The sequence below is a fragment of the Emydura macquarii genome, unplaced genomic scaffold, assembly GCF_026122565.2.
Source record: "Emydura macquarii macquarii isolate MOO-44397 ecotype Brisbane River unplaced genomic scaffold, CSIRO-AGI_Emac_v2 contig_1451, whole genome shotgun sequence".
Lineage (NCBI taxonomy): Eukaryota > Metazoa > Chordata > Testudines > Chelidae > Emydura > Emydura macquarii.
In genome coordinates this window covers 14,717,212-14,732,131 of record NW_027131588.1, presented here as the reverse complement: position 1 = coordinate 14,732,131, position 14,920 = coordinate 14,717,212, and the positions used below count along the sequence as shown (strand labels likewise).

Here is a 14,920-nt window from a genome sequence, read left to right as displayed (position 1 = left end):
AATTGCAGCATTTCTTTCTGATTTAGAATGAAAACTAATTTTGAAATGTCAGATTTTCCAGTTCCAAGCATTTGTAACTGAAGGCAACAAAGTCATGTATCATAGCTCCATCACGTAATGAGACAATAACAAAATCATGACCAGAATGTATATCCAATAGATTAAACCTGGCTAATGAGAACAGTCATGGTTATCCTATGGAGGATGTAGGCATGACAGTATTTTGAGCCATATAACTATAGTTATGACCATCAGGAAATATGTAAGGGAGGTATATAGAAAGAATGCACAGATGGTGCATTTCAGCATTCCATTCAGTACTCAGCAATGGGAGCGTGTGCTTCACTGTGTTAAGCTGACGGAAAGCATAACAGGCTAGTAGTGGATTGCTTCTGATGGGAAGATTTGTTATGGAACAGCAATGGAATACAGAAGACCTTTACTCTGCACCATGTTAGAATTGCCACAGCTGCAGTGGTGCATTGAAAACCTGAGCAAACTGTCTTTCTACAGGAGAGGGCAAGGTGGCTCTGACAGTGAGAGATCAGAATTTGACAACCGATATTTTAAAGACCTAGAAACCAGCAACTGGGTGATACCAGGGGGAAATCACAACGCTTTCCAGAGCACAGTGAACTGGAGGTCATCTGACTATCTTGAAAACTCTTTATGCAAGTTTTGTTCTCTTCACTGATGGATTTCTGTTAATAACACATTAATAATATACCTCTCTTTTCTCCTCGCAGTTCAGTAGCCAAGTAGATATATACAGCCCCGAGAAAAGTGCTCTGTATACCCTAATCAAGTGTATAGTACAGACAATGCTGCACTGTAAGCCATGCATCCCGGTACAATGTGGCAGAAGGATATATATTGGTTTAATGGGTGTTTTCCTCACGAGGCATGAGCACTCAAAAAAGTTAAAATTTGATGTTGTGATCTGTACATGCCTGATAAATGTTGGACAGAGGATTGATTTATTTTCTGTGTCCTTTCCTTTCAATGAAATTGTAAATATAGGGCATTAGTCACCAAACAGAAGTGATTTGGGGCTAGAGGACCCAGCCTGCACAGTACTTTAAACTATGCAGTCGCTGAGATGAAGTGCTTTTGCAGAAGAAAAACATGTAGATAGGTTTGTGGCCATGGGATGCCATGTTAGACAAACATGGACCTAGTGTGCGGACTGCATCATCTTGCAGGAGAGGCTATGGTTCTGTTGTACACACAGAAAGATTTTTAACTCTCTTTAAAAGCAAGGGTATTTATGGGCTTTAAAAAAAAAAACTGATAAAACCTGGGCTGATTAGATAGCAGAGTGAAGAAAGTGGAAAATAAAGTCTTGGAATCAGCCTTCACCAATTTCACTGTGGTTCACAGGAAAAGAAATTAAATCAGTTCCTGGAATATAGTCTAAAATCCCTTATACAAAATGTAATGCCATAACCTCACGGCAAAGGCCCTGGTTCAGCATATTACAGCTCTCGCTAGCTGGCCTGAGACAGAAGCATTGCTCTTGGCCAAGGAGCTGTTTAAAGTGATAAATGCCCGACAGAAGCCAAATGTGAAGTAAAAAAAAAATTAAGGGCTTCCATCCCTCTAATATGAAGGGCAGAAGTACCCTGCTGAAGGAAAATGGTTATTTAATGAAGAAAACATGTTGATAACTGAACTAGAGAATTCCACGGTTGTGCTGGAGAGTGACTCTAGTAATTCCCTGGTGCAAAAGAAATGTTTTCTATGGCCACATGCAAAATCGGATTAAAAATTGTGAAGAATAAGGAAAAGCAGCCCAAGGAGGAAAGCATTAGTGTGGTTTAACCTCCTCTCTCATTGTACATGGCGATGAACTGGAAGTGGATCGGCCTGCTTAGGAGACTAGCCATGAAAATCTGTTCAGAAGCCGTGGAATATTTCATGCTGGATGGAAAAAAAAAGTCAGTGGCCTGCATGAAATGGGTGGTTTGGTCTCTGTCCTGTTTGATGGATAAGTGTCCACACCACAAACACTTAAGTCACAGTTAGCCCCTTGTTGGCAGCCTGAGTGAGGAGGGCAGGTATTTAATGAGTATGGTGACCAAACTACTCTCACCCCCTGGACCTGATCTACACTGAAGTATAAAAGATTTTAAAACTGGATGGAGTTGGTGCATGGACCAGGCTCCGGCAGCCTGACTTATTTTTACTGAAGCATCTTCAAAAAACTCCTTCCTGCAGCATGAACTGCTAAAAAATGATCCACGCTAAGGCTCCAGACAGTTTTGGAACCATTTGGAATTTTTGGGGAAATCTCCCTAGTGCAGACCCCAGGTAAAAGGATACTGGATGGGGCAGGGGAGGGAGGGAAGAACAGACCTTGCATTCCCATTCACTGATGTACAGAGAACTTCATTTTTCCCTACTGTTAGGTCAGCATCTTTCATGAGCATTAAGTTTACTGAAAAACAAACCAAACCAAAAGAACCCCAACCCAAGCTCCAGCAAAAATGAAAGAGCACTGTGTCTGGTCTGAAGAAGATTAACATGTCGATGGACAGCTAAGAGTACATAGAAAGAAGTCCTGAAGAGTTTATTTAGCCTCTCTTTTATTCAATTGACAACGTATTCTGTACATCATCTTTCTGTTCCGTTTCATGGAGGCTTGTAGGAAGATAAGGTTTACCAAATCATCTCAGTGGGCTAAGGCTCTAGGGTATAAAATAACTTTGAAATAAACAGAGACAATGAAGATGATTTACTATTTCAAGCTCTAATAACAAAAGAGGTAAAAAGTTTATGGGAAATTTACTTGGCTAGTTTTCCTGTTGTGGTCTCACATCTGTTTTTTAGCATTAAGATCATGGATTATGGTACATACCATAATTGAAGGGTAGGATTTTCAAAAGCACTTTTCATTGGCTTATCTCTGCTCCTGTTGAAGGCAGTGGGGGGTTTTGCATTCCTGTCAATGGGACTGGAGTTATGCCAGGGTGAGAGAGCTTTTGGAAATCCCACTTTCATGGCATAGCAATGAAGACTTCAAGCACAGGAAATTAGCACTTCTTCAAACTCACATTCACATTACCATAATGCACTAAAATCGCTGAGACTCGAGATGAGAATATAACCCTTGGCAACACACAAAGTGCAGGAAATCTGTGGCAGAACTTGTGGGTAATGCTGAACAAAGGAAAACAGCGGAACGGTAGAAGGTAAAGCGGAAATAAACACTGAATTAGAACAGGGACAGTCAGACACTGGCTAGAAAGGTTTCTTGTTTTATCTCTTGTGCCTTTTAAAATTTATTATTGCTATTTAAAAAACAAAACTGAGAAAATTTAAAAAGTAAAATCAGACAAAGAGCAGGTACTTGCTTTCTTCTGAGGGGAAAAACAGCTAGAGATGTGTTCCTGGGACTCCTCACTCATGCTGAGCATTGATCCTTGGACATTACTATCCGACAGCAGGATCAACATTTTTGAACCTGAGGGCCTAAAGTCTGGCATCTATATCCACATTTTAAGCATGTAAATAAAAGTGGCCTGATTTTCAGAGGCGCTGAGCACTCAGAGCTTCCATTCTATCTATGTACCTTAGGACTTTCCGTAGTGTCTAGCACAGCAGTGTCTTAGACTCTGATCATATGCCACTGAAGTTAATGGGAGTTTTGTCAAGGACTTCAGTAGAAGCAGGATCAAGCTCTTTGTGCTTTCCATGTAAATGAGACCTGCAGAGCAAGTTCTCTAGTAGATTTCATGGAGTTTCTTCCCTTCTCTGATCGAGAGGGCCCTACTATGGTTACAATGCATCTTGTGTATGATTTCTCCTTCCCTTTCTCTCTCCCTCACTGAGTTGATTATTGTGGAAACGTTCCGCCAAAAAGGAAGGTAGACTTCAATTTTAATCTTACTGCGTATATACTGACATACAGCTATAAAAGTATCACCTCAATAAGGGGCCTGATCAGGTTCCCATTAACTTCAGTGGGAGCTGTTTCATGCCAATTAGGCAAAAATGCATTAATACTAGTTTAAGTTGTCATTCCTTTGCTCAGATTCCAAACTTTTAAGTAAATATTCACCTCCTGTGGGGATAGGACATGGTTCCAGATGTTAAGCTGGCTAAGAGAGCCCACAAAAGATTCTGCTGGATTGAATCCTTCTCCTCTCTGGTCTTGCTCCTGTCCAAGTATTAGCACGCCACCACCTAAACACAAAGAAAAATGAAGAAGCTACTGTTCTGCACAGAGGTTGATGATGGTAAATATAGTGAAAACTGTCAAAAACCCAAAGAACCCACAAAAATTGGTGACCTAGTAGCAGTGATCAATAAAAGTTAAACTAACCTGTACTGGAAACTGGGGATACTTTTAAGTGGCCATTTAAGAAAGGCCTTTTCCTTTTAGAGGTTACCCTTAAAACAGATTTTTCTGTAAAGCATGTGACCGCACAACTAATAATGTAACTGCCATAGCATATTTCACAGTAACAGCTTGTTAGCTGTTGCTTTAAATTATCCCTTATCAATGTATCAAAACTATCCAAAGAGTTAAAATACCACATAGAAAAAAGGAGCAACTGATTCCAAACAACAGAACCATACGTAAGACTTGATGGTAAACACTGTAACGCCCCACACAAGTTAATTCTGTTTCAGCTCATCTCATATTAGCACTAACGTCAAAGACCAGTTTGTGGGCAGTGCCACGTGGACATGCGAGTGAGGGCAAAGGGAGCCAGATGCCTTCCCGCCTTATGTCCAGACTTTGGAGAGAGCCGCAGTGTGGTAGGGAAGAGAGGGATGGCACACAGAACCCTGCAAGAGCTTTACCGTTACAAATAAAAGCCATGCTATGTTTCAAAGAAGACTGTTCTAAAATGGAATTTCATTCTGTAGGCTGTGAAGTTAAAAGATTTTAAATGACCAATACTCGTCTCTGTAAAGCATGGACCTTTGACCGCTCTTGGGGTCTCCCAGGAGATTACATACTGCATGTCTCTTTTAACACTACAATGTGACAGTTGCTCTGACTGGAACACCCTCCAAATACTGTATGTCATGCAATCTGTTAGTGCCTTTAATTTTCAAGCAGGTAGTTAAGGGCTTGATCATCCTCCTGATGATATCATGGGAGTTTTGCCACTGATTTCAACGGGGAAAGGGCCAGGTCCTAAAGGAACCAACAACAAATGAATCCTAACATCTTCCTCATATCAAAGGAAATAATGAAAGAAGTGGACAAAAATCAATTCTGTCATTCATATTTTAGCAAATGTAAAAGACAGATCATATACTGCCAGGAAGAGGTATTACAGTAATCAAACTCCAGAAAGGAGCCTGTGATTTATGAGAATAAAACCAGATTTTCTCACCTCTACATATGTGCTTCCAAACCAAAATCACTCCTGAGTTTAACACAGACATCCAGTTGTGAGATCTATTTTCACTAAAACATTCTCAAGTCAATTTAGCATGGGCTGGATTCTGCCATCCTTACTCAGCCTGTATGAGACCTTACTCCATGAATATTCCCATTGGTTGCAGTGAAAGACTACTCATGGACCAAGGTACTACCCAGCCTGAAGAAGAATGAAAGAATTGAGCCCTATGTAAATGCTGAACGTGTTAAACACAGAAATAAACAAAACCTCCCAAGCCCTACAATAACAAGAGAAAAAAAACAACAGAGCCCAACAAATGTTAACAAGATATACCGGGGATTTTTGATCCTACGGATAGACCGCTGCCTCCATCAGATAACTTCCCATCAATGTACACATTCCAGGCTCCATTCGTGCATGTCCAGGTGACTGCAATGTGATGCCAGTTCCCGTCATTCACTGAGGGACAATCTGTGATCCTCTCTTTCCCATTCACATAAAGAACCCAGCTGCATCAAAAGGAGATACCAAGACACATTCAATCACATGTGGAGAGTTAATGAATGTAGCATTCTTTTTTAAAAAAATAAAGTTTTCTTCCTGCTTGCCACTCCATATGCAGGATGTGTAGTTTACTGAAGGCAGTTAAGTTTCCCCAGCTCACACAGGAAGCCCTTGGTGCCATATTTGTTCCCAGAGAGAAGACCTGAGAGTGATCGTACTCACAGAAAGTGAAATAAGGGTCATTTCCCACATATTTAGCTCTGTAAATACTACCAAAAAAAAAAACAAAAAAAAAAAAAAGGAATTTCAATCATATTTTTTCCGTGGATTCCTAAACTTGAGTTGCTCTTGGTGTCTCACAGCCCCTTGGCCAGAGGGTCAGTCACCACAATCAATATGCCTAAGGATAAGATCCTTTTTAAGGTAAATACTACATTAAATACAACTTTTTCATTCTGTGTAAAAAAAAGGCAGGAAGAACTATTCTGCCTTCTGAGCATTGCTACTTTGCCACAGGCCCCACTGGCAAAAAGTGGTTTTGGAATTAAACCCAGGGACAACTCAATAAGAAAGGGCAACTCCAGCTACACAGTTTTGATTCCGTTTCAGCTATGCACTTCCCCAAAGACAAGTGTTATTGGAACTTAGAGTTTGATTTCAGACTCCCCTCTAACAACTAAAATGCAGTTATAATCTAGGAAGAAAGATAATGCCACTACTGGTTGACTTACCCATTGTAATCTGTTAGCAGAAATGCATTGTCACTTCCATTCTCCACTGCGTAAGAAATTGGAGTCCCATAGTTAGTAGTATCAGTGGATCTCATCCAGAATGCACAGGTGATGTCACCAAGTGATGGGAGAATATCGTCAAGCATGACATAGCCATAGATACCAGACACTTCAAAATCCAGGTTAAACCCAGAGGACTGTTCTGCAACAAACAAGAACAATTTTCAGATCTACATTCTTGCAAATGTATCAACAAACTAAAAGAAACTTAATCAAATGCAATAAAACTAAACACAACCAGGCTAAAATTATTTGCTCTCAGCTGGATTGAACTAGAAATATTTTATTTTTAGCCTACAAGGTATTCACATGGAGCCTTCAATACCTAGAAAAGAAAGATGCAGGGTTTAAGAAGCACAATTAAAAAAATCTCAATTTTCTGCTGGATAATGAACATGAACCTTTCACAACACTGGATGTACCCTTCAGCCCTCTGTCAAACAACCAACATGTCCACCTGGCTATCCTACGTCCAAAAGTGCCTGATTGGACCTGTGGACAAAATGGGACCAAACAGAGACATGGGTCTTTATTTATGACATTAAAAAGCATATTGCGCAGTTATGGAACAGAATGTGTATCTTTCATGTTCAAGGTACTGCAAGGTGCTTTACAAAGAAGTAAAATGGAAACTGTGCAAACGCAGCACCCATTATGCATTCAGTAGTAGTTCTTATAAAGCCCTGTGCTTTAGAAACTGTTCATCTGAGATGATGCATAGACGACCAACATGTCTCCTGCCCCTTCATAAAAATTGCCAGCGGATCTTTAACTTCCATCAGAAGATCCATCACATATGGGCAGAAGGTATCACAGGCTAATGTCCTGTCTAAAAGACAAATGTTATTGAGCCAAATTTATCTCCTCTGTTATCTTGCTGAAATCAAAGGCATTTCACCAGATTTGAATTTGACCAGTTGTCTTTAAGACTATATAGTGAAACCTTATGTGCTTTATCATCTCATTATCTGTGACTTTCTGATACAAAGCATCACAAGTAGTATGTGAAGTACAAGGGACATGTGAAAGAAGCCCAGATTGAACTTCTAAAGCATATAATGCACAACAAACTAGGTACTTTGCTTTTAAGTAAAGAAAAACTATCAAAATATTGTTTGCTAGCATGCAGGATGTTACTTCGTATTTACAGGCTGCGTTTGAGATTATTATTATTATTTGTATTGCAGTAGTACGCAATGGCTTTGCGTAGGATCAAGACCCCACTCTGCTAGCCACTGTACAGGGAAGCCATATGGCATCAACTCAGCCAGTGTAATTTTTGCCCAGAGGCTTTGCCAAGCCATCTTTTACTGACACTCTGATCCTGTGTACCTGTTTCACACCTGCTGCCTGTAAAGCCAGGAGGACATTTACAAACGTACGAGTTCAAGGCATCCACACACGTTGCTTGGTTTAAACAGGGATTGGATTCACACTCATTGATGTTCACTTCACAGTGCAGTCCCGTGTACCCTGTCACACACTGACATCTGAGGATGAAAACAAAAATGCTCTTCTATTGTGGCCGCTTTTAGGGTTCATATATCTGTAGATTGGAAGTACTCATTGTTTCTGTTAGAGATCCAGTGACATTACAAAAAGCCAGAACATGAAAGGGGCACCCCAATATTATGGAATCCTGAAATTCACAACTGGCTCCTCTCTCTAAAATGGAGTAGAACAGAACATAAACAACAGAAAAGTTCTGATCTGGATCCAGAAACAAACTTTTTGGTTCAGGTTCACTTTTATGAAACATAAAAATAGAAGACAGGAAGGGCTGAGGTCCATCAATACCCATATTTACCCCAGCCCTACACAGGAAACTTGATCATATGGGATACACAAATCGATTATCATTGTTCAGCGCTATAGTAGGAAGTTAAAAACCTCCAAGGATCCCCCAATACAGCCTGAGGGAAAACTGATTCAGGAAAATAGTACCTTGTAATTTCCTAACACTGTAAGAGTGGCAGCCCGACTGCACTTTCACTTTCAACCCCTCTCCTGCAACATTCTCCACAGTATCTATCATACCTTTAACAAAAGCTAAAACACCACCATCACATTTTTTTCATTTTAAAATGTCCACCTTTCTCTCACATTGGGATGCACGTTGAGACCACTTGATGAATCAGCCCTATAGCCTTTGCTAAAATCTTTGAGGAAACCCAGACACTGCAGGACATCTGGCTTTGCATATTACATGAGGTCAGTCAGCAGTTTTTCACCTGAAGCTGTTGATACCATCTTTGCATGTGGCCCCATTCTTACAGGGTCTGCTGAGACACTCATCAATGTTTTTTTCACACAAGACACCAGTAAACCCAGAAAGGCACTTGCAGTGGAAACTCCTGAGCTGATCCTCACAAATGCCTGCGTTTAGACAGGGGTTGGAAAGGCATTCATTCACCTCGGTTTCACAGTGAGTGCCTGGGAAGAGAGGGACCAAGTCATAGCTTTACATTCAATTTTAAAAGATTCAAAATCTATTAGGAACAATCAGTAAGCAATTTCCAGGATTCGGAGTGTCTGACAAATCCAGAGAGCAATTAAAATTGTGCAGAATTCTTTGGGGAATGGCAAACAACGGATTAGCTCAGTGGCTGGCATTTTTCCTCAGCGTAAAATATATTGCATTGATTGGATGCAACTGTAGAGGAGATGCAGGAATCAACTTTACAGTTATAGAAATATATCCTCATTACACGTTGTCAACATTTTTTAAAAATAAAGCTTTTACTGGGAATGTACAGAAATGAGCGCTACCAATTTTGTTAGTATGTTGGGTTCTTCAGATAAGAAGTACTGTATGTCACATCTGTCAGCTTGTAAGTGGTAAAGTAACAACACTCAGGTGTCAATACAGGTTCAGGGCCTGATCTTTCATCACCAAAATCCCCAGGAACTCTCTATACATTCCCAGGCAGTTTTGTGTGTAAGGATGCAGAATGGGCACTAAGGATATTGAAACATATGCAGTCAAATGCTGAGAGACCATTCTGAGCAAATGATGAGAGATACAGAGGAGAGAAAGTATTGCTACAACGGAAATGAGGTTGGAACCTTTTCATTTTTTAAGAAAACTATCCAGGAGTTTAATTGTGCATAAAGTTCTAAGTTGTGAGATATGCAAAGCTGCAGAAACTGTGTAAGATTTCAAGTGTTTTTAATGAGACACAAAGCAACAAAAAGTTGCAGAGCTAAATGGGATGGGAAGCAATTTCTAACACAGATGGGGAGGATTTGGCCCATGGATATGCTATATAATAAATAAATAAATAACAGCATCAATAATATTTAACACTTGTCTATCAACTCAAAGTACTTCATCAAGATGGATGTTGTTATTCTTTGCTGAAGGTCATGCAAAGCCGGGAATAGAAACCAGATCTCATGTACCTGAAGACACCAGACCACATCTTCTTATGCTCAAATCAATGCATAAACATAGCAAATATATGAAGATAACCTTGAATTACACTATACTACAGAGCATAAGGTAACATGTTTCTGGTTAAAATAAATAAAAACTAAATCAATCAATCAATATGGCTTACCTTTGAATCCTTCTGGACATGTACAGTGATAAGCATTGACGTCATCAACACAAAGTGCTCCGTTCAAACATGGATTAGACTTGCATTCATTTATATCTTCTTCACACAGTAAACCTTCAAACAATGATGGTCACAAGACATGATATATACGGTATTTGAACACATACATCATAGGCATCCTGTAGTGATTGGTTTTGAAAGCCATAATGGCTAAATATTACTCATGCCATAAAAGGTTATTGAGAGCAGGAGATAAAATCTCTCAAGGATGCATATGGATGTGAACAGTTGCCCATCCATACATATAGTTACTGAGACTTTGGAGCCCAAGTATTCTAAAGCATTCAGCACATGTATAATTTTAATTCATATTTACATAAAAATCTTTTATAGGGCAGGAACTGCTTAGGTGGAAAATACTAGGCCTTTTTATATCTGCCCATACATAGGAGTAGGAGGATACCTATTTGATACCTTATTTTATCATTACATTGCTGATGAAGACCTCAGTTCAGCAAGATATGAAAGCAGGTGCCTGACTTTAAGCATGTGAGTAGTCTCATTGAGTGTATTTGTGTGTGTGTGTATGCACACATGTGCTCAATACCGTTTCTCTTCTAAGACAAAAAGTAAAGGTGAAAAAAACAATTAGGCACCCTCAGGGTTACTCACGCGCTTACAGTTAGGTAACTGCATAAGTGTCTTGCTAAATCAGGACCTTACAACATTAGGTTTCATTAGCATTTTTCCACAACGGTAACAAGTTAATATTTCTTTCACTGTTATTCCTTTTTTCAGAACAGAAGTGTTACTAAACACACACACACAGAATGCATCTTGAATATTAATCATTTTACTTCACAAAATATTCCCTTACACCAAAGGTTTTCTCTGTCCAATGGGCCAGATTCACCCTTGTTATAAGGCCATGGGAGTCAGTAAAGAAATAAGCATGACCCTAATAGGTCTGTTTTGTTTATGCCACGTGGAACTGACACCCTTGTGAAGAGGAGTTTTAAGTATTTACATCACTTCTGTTACCTCTATAGCCTGGCTGGCACTGGCATGTGAATGTCCCAATGCCATCTTTGCAAACTCCGCTGTTGAGGCAGGGGGATGACTTGCACTCGTCAATCTCCTTTTCACACTTTAAGCCTAAAATGAAAAAGGATCACAACTGAGAACACAAAAAGAAAGTCGGATGAAGTCACTCAGAAACATGGAGGGCATTACGGACCATTATCTTTGCTTTAAAACACAGAAATTTGCCAGAGACCTGTGACAAAATGCTATCAGAAAGTTACAGTGCAGATCAGGCAATAATAAAATGCAATCTGATCAGCTTCAGGTTTTCAAACTTAATACATTCCTACCATTTATTTTAAAAATAGTCATTGGGGAATATAACATATCAAGTTGCTCTGGAGCAACTGCAGAGCTCACAATGGATACATGCAAAAGTGGACCTAATGGGATTAATGGACGGCAGTGTGAGTTTCTCAGTCCTTTCTGATCACAGCTGTGGTCAAGCAGTGGGATTTTCAAATGTATTCAGTCTTGGTCTGATGCTGCTCCCACTGAAGTCAATGGGGATGTTACCATTAACTCCACTAGGAGCAGAGCGTAGGCCAACACGAGCCTTTTGAAAATCCTGCTTAGAGAACAAACTTTGAGATCAATCATACAACAAAGGGAACAGTTCTTCATTTTTTTAAAAAGTGTGATGAATAATAAATAATTTGTGTCAGCAATAGACATTTCCAGTCATTATATTATGTGCTTTTCCTGCTGGCAGAGTCATGCTCTTTTATAATCGCTCCTTAGAACCGAAGTTTCTAACTCTTTAATATTATGAGACTACGTCCCCTCTATACAACACACACTTTACCTGTGTATCCAGGCGGGCACATGCAAATGTACCCACTTCCAAGTTGTTTGCATGTGCCATTATTATGGCATGGTTCCAGGAAACACTCATGAAAAACCTGTCACAGATGGGAACAATAGAGAATCAAAGAGGTGGAGATACAACCATGTGTGTTTCTCAACCATGTGTGTTACATAGACAAATATCTATTCCAAATCTAAACAGCAAACCTCTAACTCACGGTCATAACCTTTTAGCTCTCCATACGTCTGTTACACTAATTCTGTCTTCATTCATTGGCTTGTTCATTATTCTTATGGTTTCAATCTCTTTACAGAGTACCTACTAAGATGGTCCTGAGGTCCCCCTTTGCCCTGGGGATGAGGAAGTAGCAGGAATAGAAGCCTCTTCCTCTCAGGTCTGCTGGAACCTCCTCCGCAGCTCCCAGTGCAAGGTTCTCCACCTCCTGCATTAGGAGTTGCTTGTGAGAGGGGTCCCTGAAGAGGGTATGTGGAAGGGGGGAAGAAAACTGTAGGGCATAGTCCGCTACAATGGTCCCAGGACCCAATGATCTGAAGTTATACGGACCCATGCTGGGAGGAAAGGGGTAAGTTGGTTGTGGAATCTTGCGGAAATAGGATCCTGGTGTGAGACTGGAAAGCCATCCTTGGGCGCAGCATCAAAACGATTGGCGCGGTCGACTAGAGCACCGGGAAGGGGTTGGCTGATTGGCTGAGAAGTAAGACGGGCTCAATCTGCGCAACCTAAAATTTCTGTCTCCGTCTCTCCTCCGGAAGGTCCTGAGGCACTGGGCCTGGTACCTAGGTTGCTGCTACCGGTGGAATCGCCTCCTCGAGGCCTGTGGCGTGTAAAGGCCCAACGAGCGCAAAGTGGCCCTCAAGTCCTTTCGCCCATGAAGTTTGGTGTTGGTCTGTTCCAAGAAGAGTGCACTTCCATCGAATGGCAGGTCCTGGATGGACTGTTGCACCTCCTGGGACAGACCGGACGATTGTAACCACAAGCACCGGCATACGGAGATCACGGAGGCCATCGATCTTGCAGCCGAGTCAGCCGCTTCCAATGGTACCTGCAAAGCAGCCCTGGCCACTGTCTTGCCCTCCTCTAGGAGGGTGGTAAAATCTGGTGCCTGTTCCTGGGGCAGAGCCTCACCGAAACATTCCAGGGAGTCCCAGAGGTTATAATTATACCTCCCTAGCAGCGCCTGCTGGTTTTTGATCCGGAATTGCAGACTTAATGCAGAATAAATTTTTCTCCCAAACAAATCCAATTTCTTATTGTCTTTGTTTTTTGCAGGTCGTGCCGGGTTGTCTCTGTCTGTCCTGCTCGTTGGCAGCCGCCACTATCAGAGAATCCAGGGAAGGGTGCGTAAACAAGAACTTGAACAAGTACTTGAACCCCTTGTAGTTCTTCTTCTCCGCCCTTTTAGAGGTTGATGGCAAGGAGGATGGCGTTTGCCACAAGGTTTTAACCATCTTGGGAACCCCTTCGTGGACTGGTAGGGCGACCGGGGCCGGCGCCGCAGCTGCCAGCACATCGAAGAGGTGGAAAGAAGGAACTGAGGTGGCATAGGGCCGGCGGTGCCTTATACTGCGACATGTGCATGGGACTCCAGGGGGTGCCAAAGCTGGCACTACGCGTACTGCTAAGGGAAAAAAAATTCTGGTAACCGTGCACGGGAGTGTGCACGCATCTACAATGGAATCGACATGAGCAAGCACTCGAAGAAGAACCGTGAGTATTCATGAGTACAATCTTCTATATTGTTTTCAGCTGAGGTCAATTTCCCCCTTAACCACTCTTTGCTTCACAGAGGAAGCATCTAGGTAGCTCAAGTTAACCCTTGTAATGGGTAAAAACAACGAGAGTCCTGTAGCACTGTAAAGACTCCCAAATACAGTTCTATTATTGTAGTGGAATTTTAAAATACAATATTTTAGTGAATCACTATTAAATTACCATTGAGTGGAAGAGCTTATTAGAAAATGCGAATATATATATTTTTGATTTCTGCTGCATAAAGCCGTTAATTAGAACTAATATATATATTAGGCAGCTACGGAGTTATAGGGCACAAATGTTTGATCACTTTAATCAACTGAAGCTAGCCTGCCTAGACTGGAAAATAAACTCAGAATCACAATTATATTGTGGAAGGCATTAGACATTCAATATTGGCATCAGATACTCTGTTTCTTCCATTAGAGTTAGCGTCAATAAAAAAATCTTGTCCTTGCCTGACTGCTTGCTTTGTACTTCTTGCTGATATTTTCTGGAGAGACTGGTACCATTACACTCTCCTCAGCCGCTGTGAAAGTAGAACCAAAACCTAAATAGAATTAATATGAAAGCAGCTGTTAATGTAGCGTGACAAGATTCTTATTGCATTGCACTGATGCATTTAAAAATGCTATGAGGGAAGTGGATTTGTGAGAATAAATACCAAAACTTACAGTAAAAACACATTCAATTCCAAAACATGAACATCAATAATAAATGTAGAAAGCATGGGGCATGGTGGTGAATTCATTCTTTAGATTTATTCCTCTCCAGTCTTGAGTTAGAGCTTAGATTGTCACATAAATCACATTAGTCTGTCTACCTCAATGTAGTTTCTACAGGCCAACGGCAAAACTCTCATTGTTTTCAATGGGGTTACGATCTAGACTCTATTAGGGAACCTTAGTCCATATCACACAATCATCCACAACTTTATCTGACTGGCATCTCCTGATACCTCATAGTTAACCTAGGAAAGGAATATCAGGGGTGCTGCAGGTCAGGGGCAAATGCATTGGTAGAAATGTGTGACGAACATTG

At 40.9% G+C, this 14,920-nt stretch overlaps 1 protein-coding gene across 2 annotated transcripts in view; it reads right to left on the bottom strand.

The window, feature by feature from the left end:
- Window positions 1–14,920, bottom strand: part of SVEP1 (sushi, von Willebrand factor type A, EGF and pentraxin domain containing 1) — a 142,276-nt gene that overhangs the window by 56,297 nt on the left and 71,059 nt on the right. For both annotated transcript variants that reach the window (XM_067553209.1, XM_067553210.1), the window contains exons 20-28: window positions 14,338–14,429; window positions 12,104–12,200; window positions 11,257–11,370; window positions 10,216–10,329; window positions 8,887–9,088; window positions 7,988–8,145; window positions 6,596–6,797; window positions 5,694–5,869; window positions 4,061–4,185 (exon numbers count right to left, since the gene is read on the bottom strand). In XM_067553209.1, the coding sequence (XP_067409310.1) occupies window positions 4,061–4,185; window positions 5,694–5,869; window positions 6,596–6,797; window positions 7,988–8,145; window positions 8,887–9,088; window positions 10,216–10,329; window positions 11,257–11,370; window positions 12,104–12,200; window positions 14,338–14,429 (1,280 nt within the window). The remainder of the gene's footprint in view (window positions 1–4,060; window positions 4,186–5,693; window positions 5,870–6,595; window positions 6,798–7,987; window positions 8,146–8,886; window positions 9,089–10,215; window positions 10,330–11,256; window positions 11,371–12,103; window positions 12,201–14,337; window positions 14,430–14,920) is intronic.